Here is a 27,770-nt window from a genome sequence, read left to right on the forward strand (position 1 = left end):
CCGGGATGGATCTCCAGGCCTTTCGGAGCGGAGTCAGAGGGCACCTCGGAGGAGGTGGCCAGCTGGGCGACCCTGTGGCGTGCAAGACCACCGCCACCCGTGGCGCACAGGCCGAATGGGTCATGCCCTCCGTAGCTTAGACGAGCATAGCAGTGGAGCTCCGCCGCCCTTTCAGGCCGGCCCCCGTGAGCGCCTGGGGTGCGCGGGGCGGCGGCCGTGCCCTCGGGGCGGCTCCGGGCGGCGGCGCCTAGTCCAGGGCTGCAGTACATCGCGCGACCGGCAGTGGGCGCATCAGTGACAGTGGCCGTGGCGCTCCGCGGCGGGCGGGCGGCGCCGGCGGTGCCCCGGGCGCGCACTCACACACACACACATACACACACACATACACATACACTCTCTCTCTCTTTCTCTCTTTCTCTCACACACACATACACACACACACATACACACATTCACTCACACACACACACGCACACACATACACACACACACATACACATACACACACACACACACACACCGCCTCGTACACACTCACACACGCTCCGGCGCGCACACGCGGCGCGCAGGCCAGAGGGAGGAGGCTCCGCGCGGCTCGGCGGCGGCGGCAGCGTGCTCCGCGGGCGGCCCGGAGGGCTGGCGGGCGGCCCCCGCTCCCCGGCTCCGCGGCTCCGTGCAACCCGCGCGGCCCCCGCCCTCGGACCCGCCCCCGGGGGTCGCCCGGCCCCATGCCCTGCAGCGGCGGCAGAGAAGCGCGCGGCCGCAGGCGGCTCTGAGGAGCCCGGAGAGAGCCGGCGACGAAGGGGACCATGTACCGGGACCCGGAGGCGGCCAGCCCAGGTAAGCGCGGCCCCGCGAGGGCTGGGGCGCCCCGCACGAGCTGGGGCGCCCCGCACCGGCGGGTAGAACGGCTGCAGCGCCTGGGCGCCGTCTCGGAGCCCCAGCCTGGGGCTGCTGTCGGCTGGAGCCGCACGAATTGCACCCCTTTCTACCAGGGTCATCTGTGCCCCGGGGGCGTGGGTTCAAGTGGCAGAGACTCAGATTCACACCCGGCAGTCGGGACATTTGTAGGCTGGATGCCCGGGGCCGACTTCGCAGTGTCCCCACAAAGACCTCCCCCCCAACCCCCAGCAGCCCAAGGACAACGTGTGTGGCGGAGCGAGGAGGTGCTGTCCCCGTGGGAGCCGGGCAGTGCCCTCAGAGGTACCCCCTGCTCCCCAGCACCAGTGCCCCGGGGATGTCAGTGTTGGGGGATCTCAGGGCAAGGAAGATCTTGGCAGCTTTGGGCCAAGATGTGGGCACAGAGGAGCGGAGTGTCATCTGCGGTGCCAACTGTGAATTGAGAGGGCTCTAGGGGGCAAGTGGGAATCTGGTGCAGCGGCGGGGTATAGAGGCTTCTGGGAGGTGGGGAACCGCAGGAGCAGTGAAGGGGGAGGCAGGGGTACCTGAAGAGAAAGCGCAGCAGTGGATGACAATGGGGGTGGCAGGCAATGTTCTCCTAAGCTTGGGGAGGGGGACGCAAAGAACACCAAACTCACTCCAGTCCTACCAGGGAAGGGGAGAAGGGGGCCGCACCCCTTTGCCTTTCAGAAAGGGAGTGGCCTGGGAGCCCACTGTCAGCTTAGCATCCATCGAGAATCCTTAGAGCCCAAGCCAGGAATTTCTCCTCCTTCCTCTGGAAATTGCTCTGCCATTTCCTCCTTGGCTCCTGACGCCTCCCCCACGCAATGCCCACCTGTAGACAGATCTCCTTCAGCTCCTGTCCAGCCTCAGTTCCAGCTCCCACCTGGGATACTCCTCTAGACCCAGCAGAGGCCCCCACCCCCACTTCTGCTAGTTCACACCTCCTGCCCTCTGGGGTCAGTTTCTGGGCTGCTCACCAAAGCCGGGTTCCAGCCCGGCTCCAGCCTAAGACCTACTCCTACAAGAGTCTCTGGGTTCCCCTTCAAGGGCCTCTGGGGGAGGCAGATGCCGTGAGGAAGGCCAAGCTGAAACCCTCCACAGTAGGGGACTCAAGTCCTTGAAGCTGCACAGGAAGCTGTTAGACACTGGCTTTGCCCATTTATGCCCAATCCACATTCGCTGTTTCCTTCCAAGGGGCACTCCAGGTCCACTGAGGTTGACCTCCTGGGGGCCAGACACTGTATTCACTCAGCATGTGGCTCTGAGACTCAGTCTCCTCTGGAGCTTCATGCCCTTATCTGAATGTCCTCTAGGTGTGGGCTGAAGGGACATTACCTTTGAGGGGCCCTTTCGTCATCTGTCTGAACCCAGGTCACCTATCCTGACATTTCTCCCCAGGGAATGCCCACTTCCTACACTTGGGCCAAAGGTAGGGGCATCCTCTTGCTTGCTTCCTCCTCATCAGCCAAGTTCGGAGGGAGTGCAGTGGGGACAGTCTCCATTGCTTTTAGGTCACTGGCCCTGGGCCATGCCTTCACCCACCTATTCCTCTCCTTTTAATACTTTGGCACCATGATGTACCACTCCTCCAAGCACCTCTGCCCTCTCCACAGAGACCAACTTGATGTGCTTGGCATCTTCTGGGCAAAGGGCCTGGATTCCATAGCTGCTCCTGACAGTCTGACAGGCCCTGGACCTTCCCATTCCTGCTTGCCCATCTTGTCCCTTGAAATCGTCGGGTCCAGCAATGCTTGTGGCAAGAGTGGTTCTGACTGTGAAGGAAGCTGGCAAGGCTTTCTTCTTTCTGGTGTAGGCACTGGACTGATGGAACCAGAATAGGTTGGTGTGGGTAGGGTATGTTGGAATCCTGATCCTCTGGCATCTTTGGGGCCTTCTGTGCCCCTTAGTGTCACCATCCACTACTTAGGATCCATGTCAGAATTCCATTCCTAGCAACGTATTCAAGGTCTCCTAGACTCTGCTGCCTGCAGCTAGGGTCCTATGTCCCCCCTTTCTAACCACCCACAACTCCCCTTTGCCTGGCACCAGGGAGGAGTGAGATATGCAAATTAATTCCTGTGTGACTCAGACCAGTCCCTCACCTCCCCTCTGGTCCTACAGGAGCCAGTACCTCTTACAGCCTGGTCTCTTCATCTTCCCCTCTCAGGAACACCTGTGGCCCACTGTTGCTTTATTACAGGAAAAGGGGGGAGGGAGGGAGAGAGGGAGGGAGGAGAGAGAGAGAGAGAGAGAGAGAGAGAGAGAGAGAGAGAGAGAGAGCCCGAGCCCTCTGGACCTGGCCTGAGGCATGAGGAGCAGAAGAGAAGAGGATCCTTCTCCTCTCCTCTCCTCTCCTCTCCTCTCCTCTCCTCTCCTCTCCTCTCCTCTCCTCTCCTCTCCTCTCCTCCTCTCCTCTCCTCCTCTCCTCTCCTCTCCCCTCCCCTCCCCTCCCCTCCCCTCCCCCCCTCTCTCTCCCCCCTCACTCCCTCTGCAGGTCCCCATAGGGCTCATCCTAGCACCAAGACTTTACCTGACAACTACTATTCTCTATCCACCTGGTCCCTGGCCCCAGGCATTGTTACTCCTGTTCTTATAAAGAACGAGGTGGTGGAAGATAACAGAAGCCAGGTGGAGAATGCAGACTTGGTCCTGCCCATGAACACCCATGAGCTCCTGCTCCACGATGCCCAGCCCTGCACCCCTTACCTGCAACCTCTCCTATCCTCTTCCTCCCAACCTTCATTCTCTGCATCCCAAAGCTGGCCTGGTCTGCCTCCTTAGTCTGTCTCTCGGACTGCCTGTCCCCAGGCTGGGCAGGGCCTCCGCAGGCCTGCAGGGGTCAGCGCTGCAGTGGGACAGGACAGGCAGGACAGCAGTGGGAAGGAGGAGGGAGGGAGAGGTGACCTTGCAGTGAGCTGGTGAGCAAGGCCAAAGAGAAGGGCTGGGAGAGAGGGGTCGGGTCCTCAGGGCTTCCTACTCACTTCCTAGGCTTCTGGGGTTTTGTTAGTTCCACTAGACAGCAGTGCCTGAAGCCTTCAATTGTCCCACCTGTTAGTGGACTCTGTCCCCTGCAGACACTACATTAAGCAGATCGTTCCCTAGGAGTGAAGGGGTATGAGCGTGCGTGCGTGTGTGTGTGTGTGTGTGTGTGTGTGTGTGTGTGTGTACCTTGGCATGGCAAGGTAATTACTACCTAAATCAACGACCGACTCCCTGGGCACAGTTAAGGGCAGAATCTGATGAAGGGGTTGGTGTGAAGGTGGGGTTAGGGATGAAAGACCAGATTAAGTTTATTACTATAAGGGCCCATGGATGGGACAGGGCTAAGGCTGGGTGTGGAAATCCAAGGAAGCCAGGCTACCCCACAGTTTCCCTGACAACTGTTCTCCAAAGGACATTCCTCCCCTAGCTGGCCCCATCAGAACAGGCCCTGTTTGCTGTAATGCTTGTGTCCTGGGCTTGGGGCAGAGCCCAGGACATCAGAGCACTTTGTTCCCCCAACAGGTATGGCAGGAAGGGGATCTGAGGCCAAGCAGGTCTAACATTGGGCTGGGAGAGGGTTATCTTCGGATATAGGGCCCCTCTATGGTGTAGAGTCGCTGTGGAGACAGGCTTCTCATTGACTGCTCAGTGCTGCTCCATGGCCTTGTGGAGACAACTTGATCATCAGGCCAGGTGCTTAAGGACCCAAAGGATTGAGAAAAGACATGGCCCCGATGACCTTCTTTGATGGTAGGGATGCTAGAGGGGGGTGGATCATGGTGATGGGCTAGCTTATGATAGGGGGGAGGGGAGGGGAGAAAGGCTAGAAGGCAGAGGCGCAGGTGGGCATCAAGTAAACAAAGAGAAGTCTTTGGTCAGCTGGTCCTGGCCCTGGCTGACCCACAGACTCCAAGGGCAACAGAGCAAGGGCCCTCCACCCCAGATCTTGAAGCCTGTCATGGGGGAAGGGCAGAGAAGGAGCATGTGGTCCCCTCCTATCCACCCCCACTCTCCACCCACCCCCTATTCTCCCAGGGACTTTGAATCCTTATTGAATCTGATGGACCGTTTTCAATAACTGCTTCCCCCAGGGGAGTCAGGCCTAGAACAACAGGGAGTAGCTGGTGAGGGGGCCCATGTGCTGCCTGGGAGGCTTAGCCCTGAGTGGAGCAGGAGGAGCCAGTTCCATGGCCTCCTCAGAGACACTGAGATATCCTAGGTGGGCACAGACATCTCTGTGTCCCCATTCCATGGTCAGTGCCCACAGGTGGCACTCATGGTCAATGAGGTCAGCTTTCTCCATCAAGGCGGTCACTGCTCTGGCCAGGTGCCGGAGCCAGTCTGTGCCAGGCTAAGCCTGGGTACCCTTCTCCCTTGCCAGGGAACCCCAGCCAGTGGTGCCAAGCGAATCGTGCCAGTTCTATGGATATGGAGGTGCTGACCTTCAGGCAGCAGGGGGTAGCCCTGCTGGGCTTTGTCCAACTTGCCTCTGGAGGGCCAGACTTTGTCTCACCCAGCAGAACTCCCCAAGGGTTGGAACAGAGTTGGCAGACAGAACGAAACCTGTGGAAGGGACTGGAGAGCGCCCAGCATCTATGCCTGTATTCCCAACCCCTTGGTATGAAGGTGGGCTGGCTCAGCGGCTGCTTGGGAAGGCTGGGCAGTGTCTACCTGGAAGGGACTCGAGGGACAGGTGTGTCGCCTGGGGTGGTCAGGCCTGCAACTGAGTTATATGGTGGGCTGGGATGTTTGGGGACTTGGTATATCCACGTGAGAGAACATGTGGGGCTCCAGCGAGGGGGAAGGGGAAGCTGGGGCGCTGGCAGGAGCTCGGTGGCTGTGTGTACCTACGTGCGTACGTGCGGGCGTGTGCGGGCGGCAGCTGGCTGGCCGTAATAGCTGTGCTCCTGTGCAGAGTGCCCTGCCCGCTGTAAACAGCAGCTAATGAGTGTATTCATAGCAAGGTGCATTGAGGTGCGCAGGGAGCTGTAACGGAGAGCTCTGGGGAGGGCCCCCCTGGCTCTGTACTCAGTCTGACAGGGTGAGGACTCTCCAGGGATCCTACCTGCGCCCCTCCCCACCCGCCACACCCTCAACCTGCCGACTTGGCTTCCATCTTCAGAGACCAGGGCCTCATCCAGTTGTAAGCAGGCATGGGTGTGAACATGGGATGGGTTGTGAGCATATTCTGTATACAGAGACAAGATTACCACGGTGCTGTGTGTGTGTGTGTGTGTGTGTGTGTGTGTGTGTGTGTGTGTGTGTTGGGTTAAACTGAATTCATCTGTGTTTTGGTGACTGTCTGATTCTGTGAGTGTTTGTTTGCACCCCTCCCCCAGGCACCAAGAGAAGAACTATCCCATGTATCAATAGTCACCCGGATAGCGACAGAACCAAGGTATTGTCAGAGCAAGGCTTGTGCTGCTGGCCCTGCTCCCTCAATGTCCTTGGAGTTTGGGAGAATGAAGGCCTCTGGGGCTGCTCAGTGGAGAGAAAGGGGTGACCTTGTTCTTCCCACTGGAGGAGGCAGGAGGGAAGGGTCTAAGTCTCAGCTTCAGGAGGCTTCCAGAGCTACAGTTTGCATCAGCAGAAAGGGGCCTCTGGTTCTTGTGCCTCCGGGAACCCCAGAAAAAAGAGAAGAGGGGTGCCAATGAGTCTGTCCTAACTGGTTGATGGCGTGTGTGCCTACACCCTCCCAGGGCTGGGTAAGTGTGAAAGGGGTGTCTGCATGAAGCCCCAAACAGGGGAGTAGAGGAGAGAGCTGTGTGGCTAATGTGTCCAATTAAATTACTTCAAACCCTGCCGCGGCAGCTGCTCCCGGTGGGGCTCTGGATACAAATTGGATCCGTCTCATTACTACAGGATAGTGTCAGCAGGGCCAGAGAGCTGTAGCTAGCTTGGCCAGCCCAAAACAGGCCCTGTCCTGCTCTGCCCAATCTGAGTACACCAGAGCCCTCTAGAGGAGTTGCTCATCAAAACATCCCATGGGGTCTCTAGGCCTAGTGAGATTAGGGTTCCCTGTCTATCACCTTACAACCCCTGACCCTATGTGTAGCAGACCTAGGACCCCTTGGAACCCCTAGTTTCTTCCTCCAGGAGTGGAGTCGGGTGCCCTGCAGGTCATGTTGCTTAAGGATTCCTTCTCAGCTCTCCCAACACCTCCCCACCACTAATATTAACAGAAGCACTATAGTAGCAAGCTCTTATTTGTGGAGTACTTAGCATATGCTAGGTACCTTATGCCACCAGGGATGACCTGCTTAAGCCAGGGCCCTGGGCCCACCTGCTGTCTAGGTGCATTCCTGCAGAGGTAGTTTTTGCTATCTTCCTCTGCTGCCTCAGTTTCCTCCTCTGTGAAATGGGCATAATGATGGTTCTTCTTTCTTGAGTGACTGGAGGATGAGGAGAGATGAGGCAAGAAGAGTAGTCATCTCAGAGCTTCGCACATAGTAAACACTCGTGATGTGGAAGGGCAGCTGTTATCAACATTACCCCGTACTAAGATTGATGTGTGGGACAAGCATGCTACTGCCTTAGTGAAAGAGTTGAGAAGGATTTCACTGAGGCCATGGGAAGTAGCTGTCAAGGTGGCATGGATTTGTAGAGTGCTTGCTGTGTGACAGACACTCTTCTAAGCATATCACACGTCCGTCCGTCATCAGCATCCCTGACAAGGACTTGCAATTAGAAGTCAGTTTGGGATTCCAGACGTGTTGCAGGATCCAAGAGCTTTGGGTCTTGGAGACCAAATGAGAGGTAGCCGTAGGAAGAGGCATGGGTCAGGCATTTGGCAATGTGCAAAGGCACTGGGGCCCGGGAGGGCTTGGCCAGTTGAAGGCTGGACATGGCTGGAAGGGAGACCCTAAGGAACAGTAGCCTGGAATCAGGCTTGGGAAGATAAATTAGGCCTGGGCTATTGACACAGGGAGCAACAGGGTGTCAGGAATTCCAGACTGGCCTGGAACGTCTACCATAGCCTAAGAGGACCTCAGGCTTCTAGTTTTCCTGCCTCTTCCTCCCAAATGCTGGAAGGAACCACATCTAGATGATGAGGTCCTAGGGATTCATGGGAGGCAAAAATTCTACCAAGTCACACCCCCACCTTTGTTTTCGTGAGGTAACGGAAGCCCTTCTGAACAGATCCCCGTAAAGAGCTATAACAGTGCGGATGGGACGCTTGGCAGTAAGCTGGTAATAGTTCACCAGGAGACATACCTGCCCATCTCTGTCTCCATCCTCTGCTTCACTCTCTCACCTAAACAGGGTTGAGCCCAAAGCCAGGTTACCCAGGCCCTGGCCTGCAAACCTGTGGTAAGCTTGTGCATTCAGGTGCCTTCTAGCACTTCTAGGGGTCATTAGAAAAAGCTTTCTGTCAGAGATGGGTGGGGAGCCAAGGGAAGTAGTTACAGGGGTCCAGGGACATAGGTGACATTCCTATTGACTGGGTCTGCATCCCATGCCCACAATAGGTATCAGGGGCAGGCCATAGCAGGAACCACGGAGCTCACTGAAGCTGCCAGGTCTGGGCTCCAGAGTCCCAACAGAGCTAAACTGTCTCCATGACAACTAGGCAGGGCACACACACACCCCTTCAATGGGCCAGAGGCCCATTTCCAGCAGGGTCTAGATCTTCTTATTTCCCTTGGGTGCAGATATCCCAAGGCAAATAGACTTACACGGAGGTGCTGGTAGCATATAGGCACATGTTGGCATTTGAGTTCACATGTACATACATGCATATGAGTGTGTGTGCATGAATATATGTGTGTGAGGGGGAATATGTGTATATAAGGTGTGTGTGTGTGTGTGTGTGTGCACCACCTTGCTTTTTAATATAAATAATAATAAGCTTCACAGCTAGCCTAGGTTGTATAGGTGAGGAAACTGAGAACCGGAAAGCTAGAGGATCTTGGCTGGGTCATTCCACAAAACAGGATAAAGAATTTGAGTCACTCTTACTTCGCAGGCTGAGTGGTAACCACTGAGATACGCTGCCTAGAGCTTCCCTTATCCTACTAGGATCCCAGCCAGCCTGTCTCTCAGCCCATCTCTCAGAAAGGAGTGCTTAGAGTTGGTTTGGCTACAGAGCTGGACTCAGAGGGTGTCCCCAGCACCTTCCTTAGTGCTTAGGGCTGTCCCTATAAACCCTTTATTCTCCCGTCCCTGAATGGAGTAGAGACGCTTTCTTTTCCATTCTTCTCCAGGCAATGTGGAGAGATCATCTTGCCAGAAGAGCTGGGGAAAAGGGGAGGAGCCCCTCACACCCTGCTCGGCACCTGCCAGCCTGGGAGGAGCCCAATGAATTGTCTGCGTGGCCCTCCCCAACCTCATTCCTCCCTCTCCAGCCCCCGCCTGGTTGGGGAGGTGCGAAGGGAGCGATTTCACAGCCTGTCAGCTGAGGCCTAAAAATACCCAGAACTCTGAGATGTTTGGGCAGGGGGAGGAGAGCGTAGGGACCAGGGATAGGGTGGAGGGGTGCAGTTTATACTCAGCCAGAGAGCCCTGGTGGTACCATAGCCCTGCTTGGGAGTGAGGGCTAGACCCTCTGTTCCCATGTCCCCTATCTGTCTTATTTGTAGAAGCGACTAAGGTGGGGCTGGCATCCCTAGGGTTGTGAGAGCTGAGTTATGACGGTCAGAACTGAAGGAGGGCTTGATCCTTGGTAGGAACCATAGACCCAAAGCCCCCCAGAACCTCATACTGATGCCTCTTTCTCTCCCTTTCCACCCCCGAGTTGGCTGGCATCTTGAGGCCGTGGGAGCCAGCCTGTGCCAGAGCCTGCTTCCTTCCTGGAGAAGGTGCCTGCTTCTGTTAGGGGAGAGGCGTGAGGAAGGCAGTGGGGATGGGGGTGCCAGCAGGTGTGTGACGACATGGTGTGCCAGCCACCCAGGCACTAGAGGGAAGTAAAGGAGAGAGGGTGTGGTGGCCCACGTCACTACCACGTGACTATGCAGTGCAGCACGGCACAAGGTCTCCACAAACCAACCAGCACCCAGAGGGGTGTATGTGTGTGTGTGTGTGTGTGTGTGTGTGTGTGTGTGTGTGAGAGAGAGAGAGAGAGAGAGAGAGAGAGAAAGAGAGAGAGAATGAGAGAGAGAATGTGTGTGTACATATATATGTGTGTGTATGAGAGAGAGTGTGTGTGAGAGTGTGTGTATGTATGTGTGTGTGAGAGAGAGTGTGTGTATGTATGTGTGTGTGAGAGAGTGTGTGTATGTATGTGTGTGTGTAAGAGAGTGTATGTGTGTGTGTATGGGAGAGAGAGTGTGTATGTGTGTGTGTGTGTGTGTGTGTGTGTGCGCGCGCACATGCATCCAAGTGCATGCGCACTCAGACAAGTGCACACTAGAGTTGGCCTCATGTTGGTACTGGAATATCTGTGGGCATGTGTGACCCAGCATGACTATACTAGGTACATACTGATTAAGAACAGACGAACAGGTAGGCAAGGAAGGATAAGCCACATGCAGGGAAACAACCAAGAATGTGCAGCCAGAGCATGGATACTCTAGATCAAAATTAATGAGGTTCTGGGCTAGAGAGACGGCTCAGTTAGTAAAGTACTTGTCGCGAAAGCATGAAGACCTGAGTTCGATTCCCCAGATATACATTTTAAAACAAAATTCTGGCACAGTGGGCCATCCTTGTAAAGGTAGCACTGGGGAGGCGCAGATAGGAGGATTCCTGAGGTATGCTGGCCACCAGTGAGAGATCCTGTCCCCCCAAAAACAAACAAAAAGAGAAACAAACCAAGGAGTGGGTAAAGGCACCTGCCCGGAAGCCTGTGTTCAATCCCCAGACCCACGTGATGGAAACAGAGAAAAGCTACTGTAAGTTGTCTCTGACCTCCATATGCATGCTATGGTACCTGCATGTTGCCCAAACAAAATAAACAGGAAATAAAGATCTAATAAAAACCAAGGTGGACAGCTCCTAAGGAACAACCTCCCTGGTTGTCCTCTGGCCTCCACACATATATGTCCAAATGCGTGTGTCACACACACAAATGATACACTGGCACACACATAGGCACCTGCACCTGCAAACATACAAGTAGTGGGGTTCGTATCCCACATCTGCTGTGTGCTGACTCGCTTCGTGACGTCGGCAACTTAGCCTCGCTGTGCTTCCATTCCTGTGTGGAGATACCAGTGCTGCCTCAGGGGGTTCCTTAGTGTGTAAACCGTGCACACACGAGCTGTCACTGCTATCTCCCCCTACTGTTAGATGTTACAGGAGGGAACAGCCAGACTTGGAAAAGGCAGATGACCTTTGTGAAGTCACACAGTAAGGGAGTGGCTGAGCTAGGACTAGAACCTAGGCCATAGTGCCTAAAAATGGGACTTGTTAAGATGTGGGACCTCATGAAACCTCCCCCCTCTCATGCAGCAAGAAAAACTGCAGCCCCAATGGCCTTTTGGGCCTAGATTTTCAGAATCAGGAATTTAGATAATGTCATAATGGAGGGGTCTCCTGCCTAGTGGCCTCACGATGGCTGGCTAGCCACCAAGTTGGAACCATTTCACTGGTTAGCCCTTCTGAATCTTAGTTTCTTTTCTCTAATAGGGTGATGGGGTTGTCCTGAGGATCAAATGGGATTCCACACATCACATGTTAAGCAGGTGACACTGTGTCTAGTAAGCCGCCATTGTTGCCCGTGAAGAATCTTCCTAGTCAGTGCCCCCCTCCCCTTGACTTCTCTCTCAACCCCTTGGCCACTCTTGCTCCCTTCCATGTGGTACAGCACACACCACAGGGATTTGATCAAGGTCTGACTTGCTGACTGCCAAGATCCACATTCATCTGCCGTTGCTGCCTAGCAGGGAATGGGACCCCCCATGGGGTCCTCTGTGCCAGACTCCCTCGCCCTCTTGCTGTTTGACCTTGGCCAAACACTACCTTTTTGTGCTTTGACCCCTCTGCCGAGACACAGACAGACCGGAGCGCACAGCCCCACCTGCTCCAATCGCAGTACTGTGACCCAGGAGGGTCCCCTGGCCCAGCCCACTGGAAGGGGCACAAGTTAGCTTTGGAGGAAAGTCAGCTGGCTGTCCCCATAATGTGGAACATCTGGGGCGTGAGCTAGCTGGTGGACTGTCACCATGCGTGCCCATGCGTGCCCATGCGTGCCCATGCGTGCCTATGCGTGCCCATGCGTGCCCATACCTGTGGCTCAGTGGAGGTGCATGGCCCAGCTGGCTGCATACTGACATTGGGGATGCTCAGGGACAATGATGTAGAGGGAGCCCTTCTCAGGGCTCTGGGAGCTGCCACTCAAAGCCAGCTCCCCCATTCTCTGGTGCTCCAGGGTTTTCTTCCAGTAATTCCTCCTTCCCTCCTTCTCTCTCTTGGAGTCTCCCAGTGAGCCCCTCTGCCATCCTCTTTTATAATCTTGGCCATTTTATGGGGTGACTTCTTTTCCCTCTCTGTCCCTTCCTTAGATTCCTCCCTTCCTCCTTTTCTTCCTGTATCCCATCCCTTCCCTTCCTTTCCTTGTATCCATGTTTCTCCAGGTAGCTTTGCCCCTTCAGCTGCCCCGGTCTCTATTACTCTGCATGGGTGAGTCTAGACTGCTCTGGATTCTGGTCTCCTGACTCACTGCCATTCAGGGACCCTGCTCCTAGCTACAGCCATCTTCATTTCCCTTCTTACATGTCCTCAAAACAACTTGACCCTCCACTGCCCCCACTGCCCTGACCGGCCCAACCCAGGAAGTTTTCGTGACTAGTGCCGCCACTCCCTTCTTCCACACACCCTCATCCCTGTGGGTTGAGAAAGGGGTCAGCCCGGGGCCCTGGGACTGGCAGGCAAGCTTCCTAATTAGCAGGAGGTAATTGCCTGGAAGAAAAAAAAAACATTTAGAATGAGACTCCAAGACTCCAACTTCAAGCTGAGACAGCTGGTGGCCTCTAGGGAGCGGGAAGAGGGAGAGCAGCCCAGGTCAAGGCCTCAGAACACCTCTTAGGAAATGAAGCCCCCCGAAGACTTTTTTGCCCCGTGTGCCAGGAGCCAGCCTTGAGCTGGAAGAGGGAAGAAAGCACTGAGCTGGCAGGCCCACTACCTTTGACTGAGCTCTGACTCAAAATGTGACCTAAGGCAAGCTACTCATTCATTTGAGCATTAGCGTTAACCCCTGAGAAGTCAAGCGAGGTCACTTCTGCCGGCCCTCACCCCTCAGAGTGTCATGAGGCTCAGTTCAGTCAGCGGCTATGACAGCACTTGGTAAGGCTACGTGTACTGCCGAGTGCAAGGTGTTACTGTCTCATCCCTGTGGCTGTCAGCTGAGGTCAGGGTGGTACACGGGGAGAGTGCTCTTGCAGATACCTGGAGGATGGTGCGGCCTCTGGAACATTGGAAAATAGCCGGTGTTTAAGGGTAGACAGGTCAGGTTTCCCATGCCAGGGTTCATGTCCACCAACTGCATTACCTCAGGGGATCACTCTTGCTCTCTGAGCCCCCACTTTCTTCACTTGTAGGAGGCTGAACACGATGCTTCCTCCTGCAAGTGTTTGTAAGGCTACTATATGTTTGCAGAGCTCTTAGTACGGTGCTTAGCATATAATAAGTGCTCAATGAATGGTACTAGATAGCTTTACTGTAATTAAAGTAAATTGACTTCACTCCTTCCCTGAATTCAGAGAAGCTGTGGTTCATTATTGTCTTTGGTGGCTTCATCTGCCTTGCTTTGTTTGTTCATTCTGGAGTAGGGTTTCAGGTATCCCCCAAACTGGTCTCCTGATCCTCCTGCCTCCACATCCTGAATGCCAAATTACAGGCGTGAACCATTTATGCCTCATTTGTGATGTGCTGAGAACCAGACCTAGGACCTGGTGCATATTAGGCAAGCATTCTACCAGCTGAGCTGTGCCCCTAGTCCCCATTCCTGCTTTTTGTTTACGGTGACTGGGGGAGTTTCTTCAGGCAACCAGGCTAACTTCAAACACCGCACAGAATCACCAAACACAACTACTTCTTAAGAGTCTCTCACCTGTAGAAGAGAAGTGGTTATGGTTATGGCCTCCCCAAGCTCCTCCCTTTTTTCTAGGAAAGGGCAGTGAGAAGCTTCTCATTCAGGTGGCTGAGAGGTAAGGAGCCTCTCTGCCCTGAGAGAAGCAAATTATAGGCATCTTCTGGCCAAGAAAGGTTGATGTTTGTCAAGTCAACACCACCCACCACCTGGAGGAGGAAATAGCAAGTTCTGCTTGGTGCAGTTTGGCCATCTGAGTTCAGCCCGCATTGTGACCAGGGCAACATGGCATCCCACCAGACCAGAACAAGGACAGACGAGTTGGAGCGTGCTTATGTTGGGCAATGATGCAAGCTCAGAGTGCCAGATTGCCCTGGGAGCGGTGAGGGGGTGGCGGGGGCCAGGCCGTCTGCCGCTTCTTCCCTGTGCACCCTGCACCACCACTGGGGACCTTCTGTGCTCCTGCTCTGGGTGCAGGTTCCAAGACTGCCACCAGGAGGCGGTGTGACAGACTGCCTTAGAGGGAAGTGGGTGTGGTCCTTTTTATTAGCGGAGAGACTTGTGACTCGCTTGGACCGCACCATCTAAAGAAAAGGAGCTCTGGAGATCTTCTCGTGGCTTCAGCTAGGGGTTGGCCAGGGAGGGACTGACAAAAGGAGAGCTACTGCGCTGTAATGGTGAGAACGTTCCAGTCTCTTGAGTCTTCCTCTATAGGAACAATGCGAGGGGCGGTGTAGAGGAGGCCACAGTTCTGAGACAGAGGAGAGTTCAGCACCAAGGACAAGGATATCCGGTCTACATCTGTTTCAGTACCACGGGCAGCACCAAAGCACCCAGTCACTCAGTCCTCCAAATCACTAACCCTGTGACTGATACCTTGTAACATAGTGAAATAACACACAAGAGGGAATCTCAGACACCCTAAATTCTAGAGACAAGGCAGAAAACAAAGAAGCGAGTGAGTAGCCCAAGGTCACACAGCTGATGAGTAGTAGAGCTGGATTCAGTGTAGAGTCCCTCTCTAGCTACCTCTTTCCTTCTTAAACATCTCTGGAAGCTGCTTCACATACCGTTGCGTCTTTAAGAGCCCTTGAGCTGGCAAAGATTAAGTGTACCTCCCCTCCCCCACCCCAACACCTTGGCTGAGGATTTGAAATTCAGGATAGATGAGTCCTCTCTCCTGTGGCCTTCGTGGCTCCGAGCCTCAGGTGGGAGGAAGTCAGAGAAGGACAGGTGCCCTTCCTGGCCCATAAGGAAGCCTATAGCCTGGGGAGGTCGAGTTGAGTCATCAGTACTGAGTAACTGTGCAGTGCTCTGAGATCCTCCAATGAGATACAACGTAGCGTTCCAACCCCAGCCTCTGTGCTGCCGTGTATTATTAATAACAATAAGATGCTGATTTAGGCCAAGGCACAACAATGCATTATTCATAGGAGTAACTAGTGGTCAAGGCTTGTACTTAATCATCACACGCCAGTCCCTGATCCTGCCCCCGCTCCACACTCCTGCTGGAGAGGCCCTTCCTGTGAGCTCCTCCTTTCTTGGGCTCCTGCTGCTCTGATGGATGTGATCCTTTTCATGGCTACCCAGGCGGCTCATCAGCTTTGGGAACAAGGTGGGCAGGGAGAGCAGCAGGTTTCCAGATAACTCGGCTAGATACCCTGCATGGATCTGACACTTGAACCTGTCCATCCTGAATGGCCTTGATCCCGATGGCTTCTGGCCTCGGCAGATCTTTGTGATCCGCTGATGGCCTGTCTCCCCTCCTATTCTTTTGAGGCTGAAGGCCAGCACTCAAAGCCAGGAATTGTGGGAGGTGAGGGTGGCTGTGGTGTGGGGAGGAGGCTACTGGACAGAAGATGCCCTCATGACCCCCATTAAGAGCGGTAATGGATTTGAAACCTTTGGTAAACTGTCGAGCACTTCACAAACTGTTCCACACAGTACAAATGTGAGCCATTATTCCCCAGGCCATGATGAGGTCTGCTGGAAGAGAGAGCAGAAATAGAGAAGGCGTGGATAAGACCCTGTAGCTTGCCAGGCCTCACCCCCTGATGAGGAGTCTGAGTGTTGTGTATCCTGACATGTCCCTATCCAGTTCTTGCTGGACCGGCTCCTGGCCCATCCGGATAATCCTTCATTCGCTGTTTACTCACTTGGCACCTCTTCTGAATTCTAAAGTGTCTGCATGCAGCCGGCCTCTGCGGCCCCTGCCAGCATGCTCGCCCCAGCTCACTCACGTATTACAGTCAAGGTTGAGAAAGCTTGCTTGTGTTAAGCCCCTATTTTCAGTAACTTGTAACTTTCCAAAACAGTTCCCCTCGGGCTTTCTCTTGCTCTTGCCCCGGGTGAGTCCCAAGGTGTTGTGCGCTCCTCCTGTGCTTCCTGAAGGACACTCAGAGAAGATGTCCAAGAGGGTACAGGGGAGGGCCAAAGATCCAGCTTTCCTTGGAAAAGCATGCTGGGCTCTCTCCCCTCCTTTTCCCTTTTCTCTTCTCCCACCCATCTCATTTGCTCTTCCCCTTGCAAGGAGAGAGCTGCCAGGCTCCAAGGTGGGTGGCCTGGAAGGAGGAGGAGTTTCAGAGTGAAGAGAGGACATACAATTCTTCTGAATGCCAAGCGGCAGGGCTTTGCCTGCCTGCTTGGGCTTCAGGGTTTGGCTCAGTGGTTCTGTCTTCCTTTCTGGTGTGTACTGGGTTGGAGGAAGAAGGGAGGTGACACAAGCACCCCAAATGTCCCTTTTCCATGTCCACATCACCTACCCCAGGCTGGTAGGCTCTGTCTACTTGTAAATGCCACCCCTCCCCAATTTCCATATGCTCAGCATGCACTTGGAGGGGGGGCTGCACGTGGAAGCCCTAACTCCGGCTTCCACTGCTTTCCACCTTGAACGGTATCCTCAGGGTTGAGGGAAGCACTGTATAGTGCAGGATCAGGATCAGGTGGGAGGAGGTGGGCTCAGGATGGGAAGGTGCTGGCAGATGTAGGCCCAACCACCCCCAACAGTCTGTGCTCACTCTCACTCATATTCTCCCCCTCCCCTCCCCTCCCCTCCCCTTCTCTCTCTGTGTCTCTCTCTCTGTCTCTGTCTCTCTGTCTCTGTCTCTCTCTCTCTCTCTCTCTCTCTCTCTCTCTCTCTCTGTAACTGTGCCCTAATCACTACCAATGATGGAGCTCTGGGCACATCCTTAGACTCTTCTGTTCTTTCCACTCCCAGTTAGCCCAGCTCCAGCATCACAGCATCTGGCCCCCAGCTTCTTTTGGGGCCTCTGGATTTCTTCTGAGCCTCTACCAAGTGAGAGTGCCTCATCAGGCCAGCACCTAGGGGAAGGTCCACAGGCAACATAAGCCAGAGAGGTGTCTGAAGTGTTAAGGAAACTCAGCCAAGGCTCCTTCTGGGCAGTTCTTGAAAAGGAGGCCTGTCTTAGTTTGGGTTTCTATTGTTGTGATTTAAAAAAAAAAAAGAAGACCACCATGACCAAGAGCAACTTGGGGAGGAAATAGTTTATTTTTATCTCACAGGTCCATAGCACAGTTCATCATTGGAAGAAGTCAGGGTGGGTACTCAAGTCAAGAACCTGGGGGCACGGGGCTGGGGATTTAGCTCAGTGGTAGAGCGCTTACCTAGGAAGTGCAAGGCCTTGGGTTCGGTCCCCAGCTCCAAAAAAAAGAACCAATATATATATATATATATATATATATATATATATATATATATATATATGAAGGAGTAGGTACAGACAGTACGCATGTCACCATCGGTGAGTACAAATGTGAATTTTGGTAAGGGAGCCTGTGTATAGATTTCTGGTGGACCCCATATTCCCCTATATATGATCTATGCTACATGAGCAATAGGAAGACAGGACATTACCTCCATAGCCTTGATTGAGGGAACAGGTCTATGCCCAAGAAAAAGGAATGAGTTAGGTCAATTAGTTCTTGGGGAAAGACAGCCACTGCTTTGTCCTTGGGGAGGGCTTCCTGGGAGAAGTGGGTTTTCCTGGAACTGGATGATTGCGTGCATTTATTAATTATCTCCACAGCATCTCTGTGGATGTTTCGCTGCAGAGATTGTAGATCTGGGGTCTCAGCCCTCTAGGTACTCCCAGCATGTAAAGGATATAGAGCATTAATTGTGAGAGATCTATAGAGAGCCATATAGAGAGCTCACCCAAATGGTTCCAGTACATAGAAAGACTTATGGGAGAGCTATCATAGTTCCAGTACATAGAAAGGCTAATGGGAGGACTGGAGAGATGGCTTAGTAGTTAGGAGCACTGGCTGCTCTTCCAGAGTTACCTGGATTCAATTCCCAGCACCCACATAGCAGCTCACAACCATCTGTAACTCCAGGGGATCTGACACTTCCACACAGACATATAGACAAAAGAAAACCATAGGAAAAACACCTTTGCATATGAACTAACGATAAACAAGTTTAAAGATCTCAAAAATTACAGGGAAGAAAGAAAAGGAAGGAAGGAAGAAGAGAGAGAGAGAACAAAAGAAAGAAAGAAAGAGAGAAAGAGAGAGAGAGAAAGAAAGAAAGAAAGAAAGAAAGAAAGAAAGAAAGAAAGGAAGGAAGGAAGGAAGGAAGAAAGAAAGAAAGGTGGGCTGTGAGAAGCATGAAGACCTTTGGTCAAATGCTTTGAAGAAAAGACTGTAAGGAACAGACATCCAGTCAACTTGACACAAACTTAGACATATCTAGGAAGGGGTAATCTTGATTAAGAAAATGCCTCCATCCAGATTTCCTGTGGGCAAGTCAGTAAAGCATTTTCTTAATTAATGATTGATGTGTGAGGGCCCAGCCTACTGTGGGTGTTACCACCCCTGGTCAGATGGTCCTGTGGTGCATAAGAAAGCAAACTGAGCAAGCCAGAAGTAAGCTTTGAAGCAGCATTCATCCATGGCTACTGCTGTCTTTTCCACCTTGAGTTTCTTGCCTTGCTTGAGTTCCTCCCTGACTTCCTTCACCGATAGAGTGGTGCTGGAAAGTCTAAGATGGGATAAACCTTTTCCTCCCCAAGTTGCTTTTGGTCATTGATGTGATCACAACAATGGAAACCTGACTAAGACATCACGCAAAGCCTCCCAGGCATGAAATGGCTGGCCCGGGCGCGTGTGGGGAGGAGGGAAATGAGTGTGGCTAGGCAGTACAGTAGAGCGTATCTCCTGACATCCATTCACTCAGAGGGAGATCACAGTAGCAGGGAAGAAAAGCACAGGCTCAAGGACTCTGGTTCCCCAGGCCTCTGCTTCTTCCCCTGTCTGCTGGGGATATTAAATAGGTTCTAGAGATAGCGTGCAGAAACTTCCTGGTGTAGTGTCTGCCACACTAGGTGTCCCCAGTGAATGTTAGCTGTCATTCAGCCCTGACAGCACCACACCAGGAGAGTGCTGGACTGGTGATCAACATTGGTAGGGAGAGCACTGAGACCTACTACAGGCCTTGCATGGGCCATGCACATGGATGGTGACGGGGCTGGGGATCGAACCCAGATCATGAGCTTCCAAGAAGCCTTACTATACCTACTCTGCTGTACCCTGGAAGGAAGGAGGAGATGCTATGTGAGTGGACAAATGACAAACAAGTCAGGAGTGAGAATTCCAGGCCAGAGGAAGCACCTGAAAGCCCAGGCTTCATGACTGATAGGGTGGACCAGACATCTCCCCTGTACCTGGCCATGTGTATGCATGCATGTGTGTGTGTGTGTGTATGTGTGTAAGTGTGAATTCTATGTCAAAGATGAGTCTCCGTGTTCTGTGTTTACATGAGAGATCTGCAGTGCTTGTATCCGTGTTCTTCGTGTATATACCTGCCCTCCCCCCTACCAGGCAGCCAGTGAGCTTGCCCTCAGAAGTCCACTTGCCTCTCAAGCAGCTTCCCCAGGGCATCCCAGCAGCCCGCAGTCCTGTTTGATTCTGTTCATCCATAAATCATGGCTTGCTGAGGAGATGAGAGGCAGTGGACCCAAAGCTTTACCAAGGACTGCACTGGGTCTGCAGTTCACACCTGAGGCCCAGCCTGCCTTCCAGCTGTGGCCCCTGCCCCACAGCTCCCACGCACTGGCCCTTCCCCTTCTATTCTAGAAGCACCCACTGGTGCCTGCTGTCATTAAGCTTCTACAGGGCAGCTTTCTGTGGTAGGGGGTAGATAAGCATGGAAAGAACCCCATAGAATGTGACCCTTGGCCTCTGCTGGCCTGGGGAGAAATGGAAATGGACCCATTCGCTGTTTCACTCACTTCTCAGCGAGTCCAGCTCCCTGCCCCAGATATCCCTGGTCCAGGGCACAATGCAGTAATGCTATGATAATAGCCAGCATTTACTGCTTACTCTGTGTCAGGCACTGTGCTAAGCACATTATATGTGCTAATTCCTGTTAGTCTCTCAGTAGTCCAAGGAAAACTGTGCTATTATTAGCCCTGGCTCACAGGTAGAGAAACCAAGGCATGCGGGGATTAGGTCACGTGGCTCGAACGAGTCTGAGCCAAAATGTGAGTCCAGAAGTCTGATTCTAGAGCCACAGTGCTTAATCACTACACTCTAAAGGATGTTGCAGTCCCAGTGTACTGGGAATGCTGAAGCAGATGACGTCCATTTTTATCGGGCAGATTAAGGAAGGCTTCATGGGGGTGTTTTCATCACTATACTGACAGCTCAACGGTTTGCAGGGCAAAGTTTGGTACGGAGGAAGAGTAAACAGGGTCCTGGTTTGGAATGTGCATGAATGCCCGTGGTGTGTGTGTGTGTGTGTGTGTGTGTGTGTGTGTGTGTGTGTAAGAGAGAGGCTCTGAGACTGTCATTGCCGCCTCTCCCATCTCTTCCCTTCTATCTTGTTTGGGTGACAAATGAGATAACATATGCAGGCCTTGAACACATTCAACAAATATTTACTGAGCACATCTTTGTGTGTCACCAAGGATACTGTAGTGAGTGTAGCACTGACAGCCTCTGTCTTCACAGGTCCTGAAGTGTAGTACACAGTGGGTGCTTAATAAATGACAGCCTCCGGGGGCTAGTCTTACTCCTAGAGGCCTGGGACTCTTCCTCATTGATTCTTCCAAACAGTATTTACTGAACACCTACTCTATACCAGGTTTCACCCTCCATGATGGAATGGTGTTACGTAAGGAGCCAATCTCTACCCCACTGGAGCTGAACTCCTAGAGCGTGCCATGCATGGGCAACTGGGCCCCTTTCACAGGGGTCCACCTGCTTAATTCTCCTTTCTTTCAGGTTTGCTTGAGGGGTGGTATGGACAGGAAGGCAGGACTCAGTTTGATCATGGATGCTGAGTTCCTATGTGGTGACTTGCCCAGCACAGGCCTGGACGAGGGGCAGCAGCATCCCTGAGCCCATATCTCCCTCCCTGAACACCCCTACAGTTGGCCCAACAGGCTGGTTCTGCTTAGCTCCTGGTTTGCCCTGCCTCCCAGGTCTCCCAATGTCATCTGTCTGCCCTTGTCTTTGTCTCACCCCTGGGGACCCGGGATGTCTCCTCTGCCCAAGGAGAGGTCGTGGAACTCCGCCCTGGGCTTAGGCTGACTAGGGCTGCAACATTTCTTTCCCCAAATGTTAATGTGCTGACGTTAAGGGGACTTGAAACCATGCATGTCATCTGAGGAAGGGATAGAAAGAGCTAGGACGGCTTTGCCTGGAGAAGACTTGAAGGGGACATGAGAACTGTCGGCAGGGATTCAGAGGCCTGTCATGTGGCAGAGCAGCCCTAGGGCAGGCTGGGGACTGCGGCTGCGAGTTCCAGGGAGACAGATTGGACTCAGCACAAGCCACAGCAGCCCTGTCAATGGTGTCTGCAGGAGAGGCAGCCTCCTGCAGGAACAGCTCCCTGTCACCACCAGGGCTATCCAGAGGGGATCATGCATCATGGGGCCTGACTCTGTGACTTCCAAGGTCCCTCGAAGCCCAGGGACACAATGAGTCCATCCTCCGGGAATGATTCCTTCTGGCTGGCAGGCGAGGACACGCTTGTGCCCCTTGATGGTAACAGCACTTGAGGGCACGCTGGCCAAGGACACCTTGTCACTTTTATTTCCAACATCAGTGCAATCTGTACTGGCAAGCATTTGTTTCACCCTGCCCTCAAGGGCTGTGCAAAGGATGCTGAGGGGTCTGAGAGATCTTGTGGGGGAGGGGTCTGCTCCTTGAAAGATAACAGCATCCAAGCTGCAGGAGACCCTTGAGCCACCCTTCCAGAAGGATTCGACTTTGCTTAGCAGCCCCTTCTTCAAATGTAATTTTCTACAAAAGCCCAAGATGGAAAGCCATGGGAAATGTTGCTGATTTGATTGAAGGGGGCTCCAGCCTTCTCTGCTCAGAATCTATCTCTACATCCCCCACCCCAAAAAAAAAAAAAAAGAGTCCAGGGAACACTGTGCGTTCCAAAGCACACTTTGAGAACCACGAACCAATATCCAAGGCAAAGAGTATGGTCTCTGAGCCAGACTGTCTGGGCTTGAACATCAGTTCTCATCCACGGAGCTGAGAAACTGAATATGCCCAGGCCCTCTAAGCCTCAGCTACCCTATCTGTGAATTGAAGCTAATTTTTTAACACTTATCTCATTTGTTGTCTTGAGGATGATATTGTCCCTCTAGCCGAAGTACCTCTGGGTTAGGAAAGGTCAACTCTTTCACCTATATGACACTGATGTCCCAGACATAAGGGCTTGCCCGGGGTCGTAGGGCAGGATCCGATCAGAGCTCATGCGATGCACATAGGGGCTGCCTGTGATTTGGAGTGAACGGTTGGTACAGAAGTGGACTTAGTAGGCTGGCAGGTGGTGGCTGGTGAAGACTGTGTGAGGGTGACATTTCCTAGGAGGTCTCAGAAGTTGGTTTGACCCAAACAGCCTTCTAGAAAGAATGGGTAAATGAGTAATGAGTAAAGAGGCTCCCCAGGGTGCTGGTGGTGGTGGTGGGAGGGAGCTTAGGGGCCAGAGAGCTGAGAATGACCACCCAGCCCTCCTCCAGGAGGCCTCTACACAGGACGGACCCAGAGGAGAAGAGAGGCAGCAGCTAAAGCCACAGGAACCAGGACCAGACAGATATCATCAACTCTTAATTACCACAGTCACTGGCACCGAGAAGCTCGTGCAGCTCCTCTGTAAATAAACTGCATCCTCTTGATTTAGGACGCATCCCCGTGCATACATACTTAGAGCTCATGCACGCTCCTCACTGCTTTTTCTCTGTTCACTCCCCAACACGGTCATTTTTGGCCCAGGTTTTGCCTTCTGTACATTTGTTTTAGGCTAATGTTTACAACCCCCTGTGAGGAAGACAGGGAGGCTGTTAAATACGCATTTCCAGAGGAGAAAACTGAGCCACAGAGTTAAGAAACAGGATCTGAGCGGAAACCCGGGGTTTCACTCTCACAGTAGGTCTCCGTTCCTAAAGTAGGAGACCCCAGGATGCATGAGCTGGAAGCTTTCAGTGGCTTTTGTGAGCTTCTGTGTCCTCACCAAATAATGCTGAGGAGACTGGAGCCAACCGAGGTGAGAAGCATGCCTGGGGGGTTAGGGTGGAGCTGTGACCAGGAAAAGGCTCCCAGCCCAAGGAAAGTTGAGTTAGTGTGGGCAGAACATTCTAGATACTCCCATTTGATTACACGTGTCACTGCTGAGTCTTGGCCAAGCTCTTAAGGGAGTCTGAAGGTGCTCAGAAGGCAGATGTGCCTTGGGCCTGTTTGCTGTTCAGAGTTAGGTGTGAGGTGTGGAGGCACAAGAAGGCCACACGGAAGCAGTAGCTCTTCTAGGATCACCGATGCACCTAGGTTGCACACGTGTCCTCTTGAGAGTGTCACTAATAGAGTCACCAAGCAGTGTGTTTCTGCAATTTGTACTGATGAAGAAGCTGTGGCACTGAGCGGGGAGGGACTTCCCAGGTTCAGGCTGGCAGAAAAAGCAAAGCTGGGAATGGGAGTACCAGAAAGAAGGGCTGGGGGAGGGCGATTGTTCTGGAGGCTCTAGGATAGAGAGTGGTTCTGGCCCATAAAGCTCTGACTGTGTGTGTCCTCTTCAGGGGCACCCACCCGCGATGTCCTGCTGGTCTCTGCAATCATCACCGTCAGCCTTAGCGTCACTATCGTCCTCTGCGGCCTGTGCCACTGGTGTCAGCGCAAACTGGTGAGGCTCTTGTTGGGAGACCCTTTGGGGCCGGGCCTTGACGTTCCATCGGCTATACTGCAATCACTGACATCTGAATTCTATGGAGTGGCTAATCAGAAGACCTGTCTGCTCACAGTCAGGGACCTATGCACAGAACTTCACACCGCAAGCTTGCACATCCTCACCCCCTTTCTTTGCCTAGGTCCAGGTCCCATACATCCTTTTACACCCGGGAGGCATACACCGGGGAATAAATTCACTTGCAGAGCACTACATAGGAGCGTGTGCTCACATGCTCCACCTCATGCATAAAGAACTGCAGGCACACACCCGCAGACTAAGAATTGAGGCCCCTGGAACCTTGGTGAGTCACATCCCTCTTTTCCCTCCCCACGCCCCCCAGTGGGCGTGGCCAAGACACAAAGCCTTCTGACCAATGAGAAGGCACTGCCCGCCCCTTCCCACCCTCCTAGCCGCCTGCACATCCATCCTGATTCTCCCGGTTTGTACAAGCACAAACGGCTTCTTTTCATTTTTAACGAGGGCTGGGGAATTAACGAGCGGGATTAGGCTATCAATAAGTAACGAGACTGTCAGGAGGGACATTCATCACTCGAGGGCGCCGGGAGAGAGCTGTGAGCCACCGGTTCCACCCAAACTCTGCAGCTAGGCAAGTGCTGCAGCTCTGCAGGACCCCATCAGGGGATCTTCAGCCTGAGTCCTACCTCCTACCCTGCCCAGAAGCACAGAAGGACTTCTGAGGGCTACAGGGAGCCATCTCAATAGCATCTCTGAGATGTCTGGGTGCAGGCAGAAATCAGACACCCCAACCCCTTATGCCCACCCCACCTCCAGCTCAGACTAGGATGATTGGGGGCAGCATACACAGAGGAATCATAAGGACTGGCTGAAAGCTGAATTGTAGGCTCTGAGTGGGTAGGGGCCACATACCCCACACTCATGTAGGAAGAGAAAGTGGTAGATACCTTTGGGAAAGGGTTTGAGGTCTGCTGAGGAAACTATGGGGAGAACCTAAGAAGCAGATAACCCAGCATGGTTCCTTCAAGAGGGAAAATTCATTTACTGGGTGGACCTTCCATTCTGGGGCAGCTCCCATCCCTGGGGAAGATCCACAAGCTCAGATCCCTGTGTGAGTGTGTCCTGCCCCTGCTGTAGGCTGGTGTGTAAGCTAGCTGCCCTCCATTGTTCCTTGGACTACTGCCTCAAAATTCCAAGGGAGGACCTGGAGGGAGCTGGGCTTTGTGCCCTGAGTCCCAGTGTCTTCTGAGACCATGGAAATGGCTGCTATGCACACACTGCTATGCACACTATGCACACGCCTTGTTGCCTTATTGTAGGACCAGTTAGACCTCATGAATGTGTTTGAAGGCAGAGGAAGAAGACTGTATGATCTGGTGTGTGTGTGTGTGTGTGTGTGTGTGTGTGTGTGTGTGTGTGTGTGTGTGTGTGTGTGTGCTGAGCAGGGGATGTGTATCATTGTCAGATCCTTGTGTAACTGAGGTCTTCCCCATGTCCTAGTCCCCCTTGCATAAGCACTGTGCCAGTCTGAGTGTGTGTTTGTGTATTCGTGTGAAGGCACTTTTTCCAGGACCAGAGTACAAATGACCTCATCCCATCACCACTCAACTCCCATGGGAAGAGAGTAAGGGACTGAGTAGGTGGAGTTCTAGCACCCAGTGCCTTGGGCACCTGGAAGGTTCTGAACCAGCCAGGAACCTTCCCAGGACTCTGGACCGCACTCTATCTCTCTGGACTTGCTCTTCATAGACCATTTCTTTCTTAGTGCCCATTCCCTGCCCCAGAAATGCCACCCCAAACTCCTGGCACCGTGGATCCCTGATGACAGGGTCCTTTTTATCAGGCATTTTCCTTGGTCTTTAGAGGAAGCATTAAAATGCTACCTCACAGACAGCAGCTGGGCCTTCCTGTCCCCTCAGCAACAGTGACACGATACCTTGACAGCCCAGATTCTATTTCTAAACATTAATAACTTCCTTAATCTCTAGCTGGCTTTCACCAGATCATCCCAGCGAGACCCCTCCCTCACAGGCAGGCTAGTGCCATTAGGCTCCTCGTATCTCTGGGACCTCACCTGGGTTTTTGGGTTGTCCTATGAAATTCTCCCTGCCCCAGCCCAGTCCTACCCTGGCTCCTGCTCCAGAGTTAATCACTGCAGTCAGCAGGAAAGGTTCTCTGAGTGGTGGAATCTCTCCCAAATGTCCCAGGCCATTAAGATCACCAACCCCAGTCCTGCCTGGTCATGAGGAAGGGGCAGCTGGGCATCCTAGGAAAAGGATGCTAACCAAGGAAAGGTCTCCTGCCAATACCTGAAAGGAAGAGGAGAAGGCGGAGAGATTTCCAAAGTTTCCCTACTAGGCCCAGATGCTGGGGAAGAGCATGACTCCAGTTCCTACCTGAGGTCTTTCCGAAAATAGCCCTTGGTGACCATGGCATGGCCCAGCCCCGATGGTTCCAGGCAGTATTGGGAATTGTTTAGAATTGTCTCTAAGTAATGGATGATGGGAGGAACCAGAGAAAGGGGAAGGAGGGAGGCTCTATGGGCCTAGAGGGCCCAGCATCTCTGTACTTGGATTTGAAGATTTGAGATCAAGGAAATAGCTTGAGGCCCAAAGCCCCAATCTTGCTGGGGAAATAGAAGAGCCCTTCAAGTTGATGTCGTAAACTACCTGTAGCTACCTGGTGCCGCTCTAGGTGCTAGAGAGCGGTCAGCCGTGTCTTTGTGGGGCTTTGTGCCAGGATGTAAGATCTGACACAAATAAACAAGAGAAAGAGAAGCTGTCAGAGTCCGGGAGCCTCTTCTCCAGTGGACCCACATGGTGACATCAAATCATTCCAGGAGGGAATAAAGAGAGGTCAGGATGGGGAGACTTGGCCAGGGTGACATGTGGCACTGTGGCCCTGCTAGGGCCACAGCAAGGTGCCCTGAGATGCAGAGGTACTGCAGTTAGAACGGAGGGAGGGCACTGCAACCCACATATTCCTGGGAGATTTGCTGCAGTTTCCCCCAGATTCCGGTGCCATGGAGCTGCCAGGGGCCTGGGGGAACACGGCCGTGGCGGCTCTTCTTCTTGTTTGGAAAGATGGAATAATTGACTGTTGTGGCTGCAGTGTCAGTGCACGTGATGAAATGCTGAAGCACACACGTGCATGCTTGCATACATGTGTGTCTATATGTCTGTGTTTTTGTCTGTCCCCATTCTACTAGGACAGGGCCAGTTAATACCTGGTAGTAAAGGGGGGCTGCAGGGCAGACCTGGCCCCTTCCAGCCTGCCTCCCCCAACTGCCTGCACCATCCTGGGGCCTGGCCCAGACCTGAGGCCCATGGGGTGCTCATGAGGACGCTTGGTAGCAGCCAGGAATGTTAATGGGGCTGGGCTCTGCATGAGCTAAATTTAGAAACCCAAGCCGAGAAGGTGAATGGTGCTCACCTTCCCAGCAGCAGACCTGGTCATTGCTTTTCTCCCTTGCACTGCTGGACGAGGATGCCCACCCCTACCCTGCTTCTTTCCTGCCCGCACTGGGCTAAGCAACTCAGGGTTTTCCAGGGGCCAGGCTACCTTGGAGCCCCTCAGAACTCAGGAACCTCTGAGCTCAAATCCCCCTCTTCCCAAAATGATCTCTTACAGAAGCTCTGTCCCTGCCTCCTAGCCCCAGGACATGAGGACTCCAGGAAGCCCCCAGGCAATGACCAACAACCCTGGCAGGCCCAGGCACGTGACCTGCTCCCCGCCCCCACCACT

General features: G+C 53.3%; 1 protein-coding gene across 14 annotated transcripts in view; it reads left to right on the top strand.

The window, feature by feature from the left end:
• Positions 1-418: 418 nt before the first annotated feature.
• Syt7 (synaptotagmin 7) overlaps positions 419-27,770 on the top strand; it is a 62,476-nt gene continuing 35,124 nt past the window's right edge. For 7 of the 14 annotated variants that reach the window (NM_001398614.1, NM_001398618.1, NM_001398616.1 and 4 more), the window contains 2 exon segments: positions 419-840; positions 23,902-24,005. In NM_001398614.1, the coding sequence (NP_001385543.1) occupies positions 810-840; positions 23,902-24,005 (135 nt within the window). In that variant the 5' untranslated portion in view covers positions 419-809. 14 annotated transcript variants of the gene reach the window in all.

This window comes from Rattus norvegicus, chromosome 1 (genome assembly GCF_021556685.1).
Source record: "Rattus norvegicus strain SHRSP/BbbUtx chromosome 1, alternate assembly SHRSP_T2T, whole genome shotgun sequence".
NCBI lineage: Eukaryota > Metazoa > Chordata > Mammalia > Rodentia > Muridae > Rattus > Rattus norvegicus.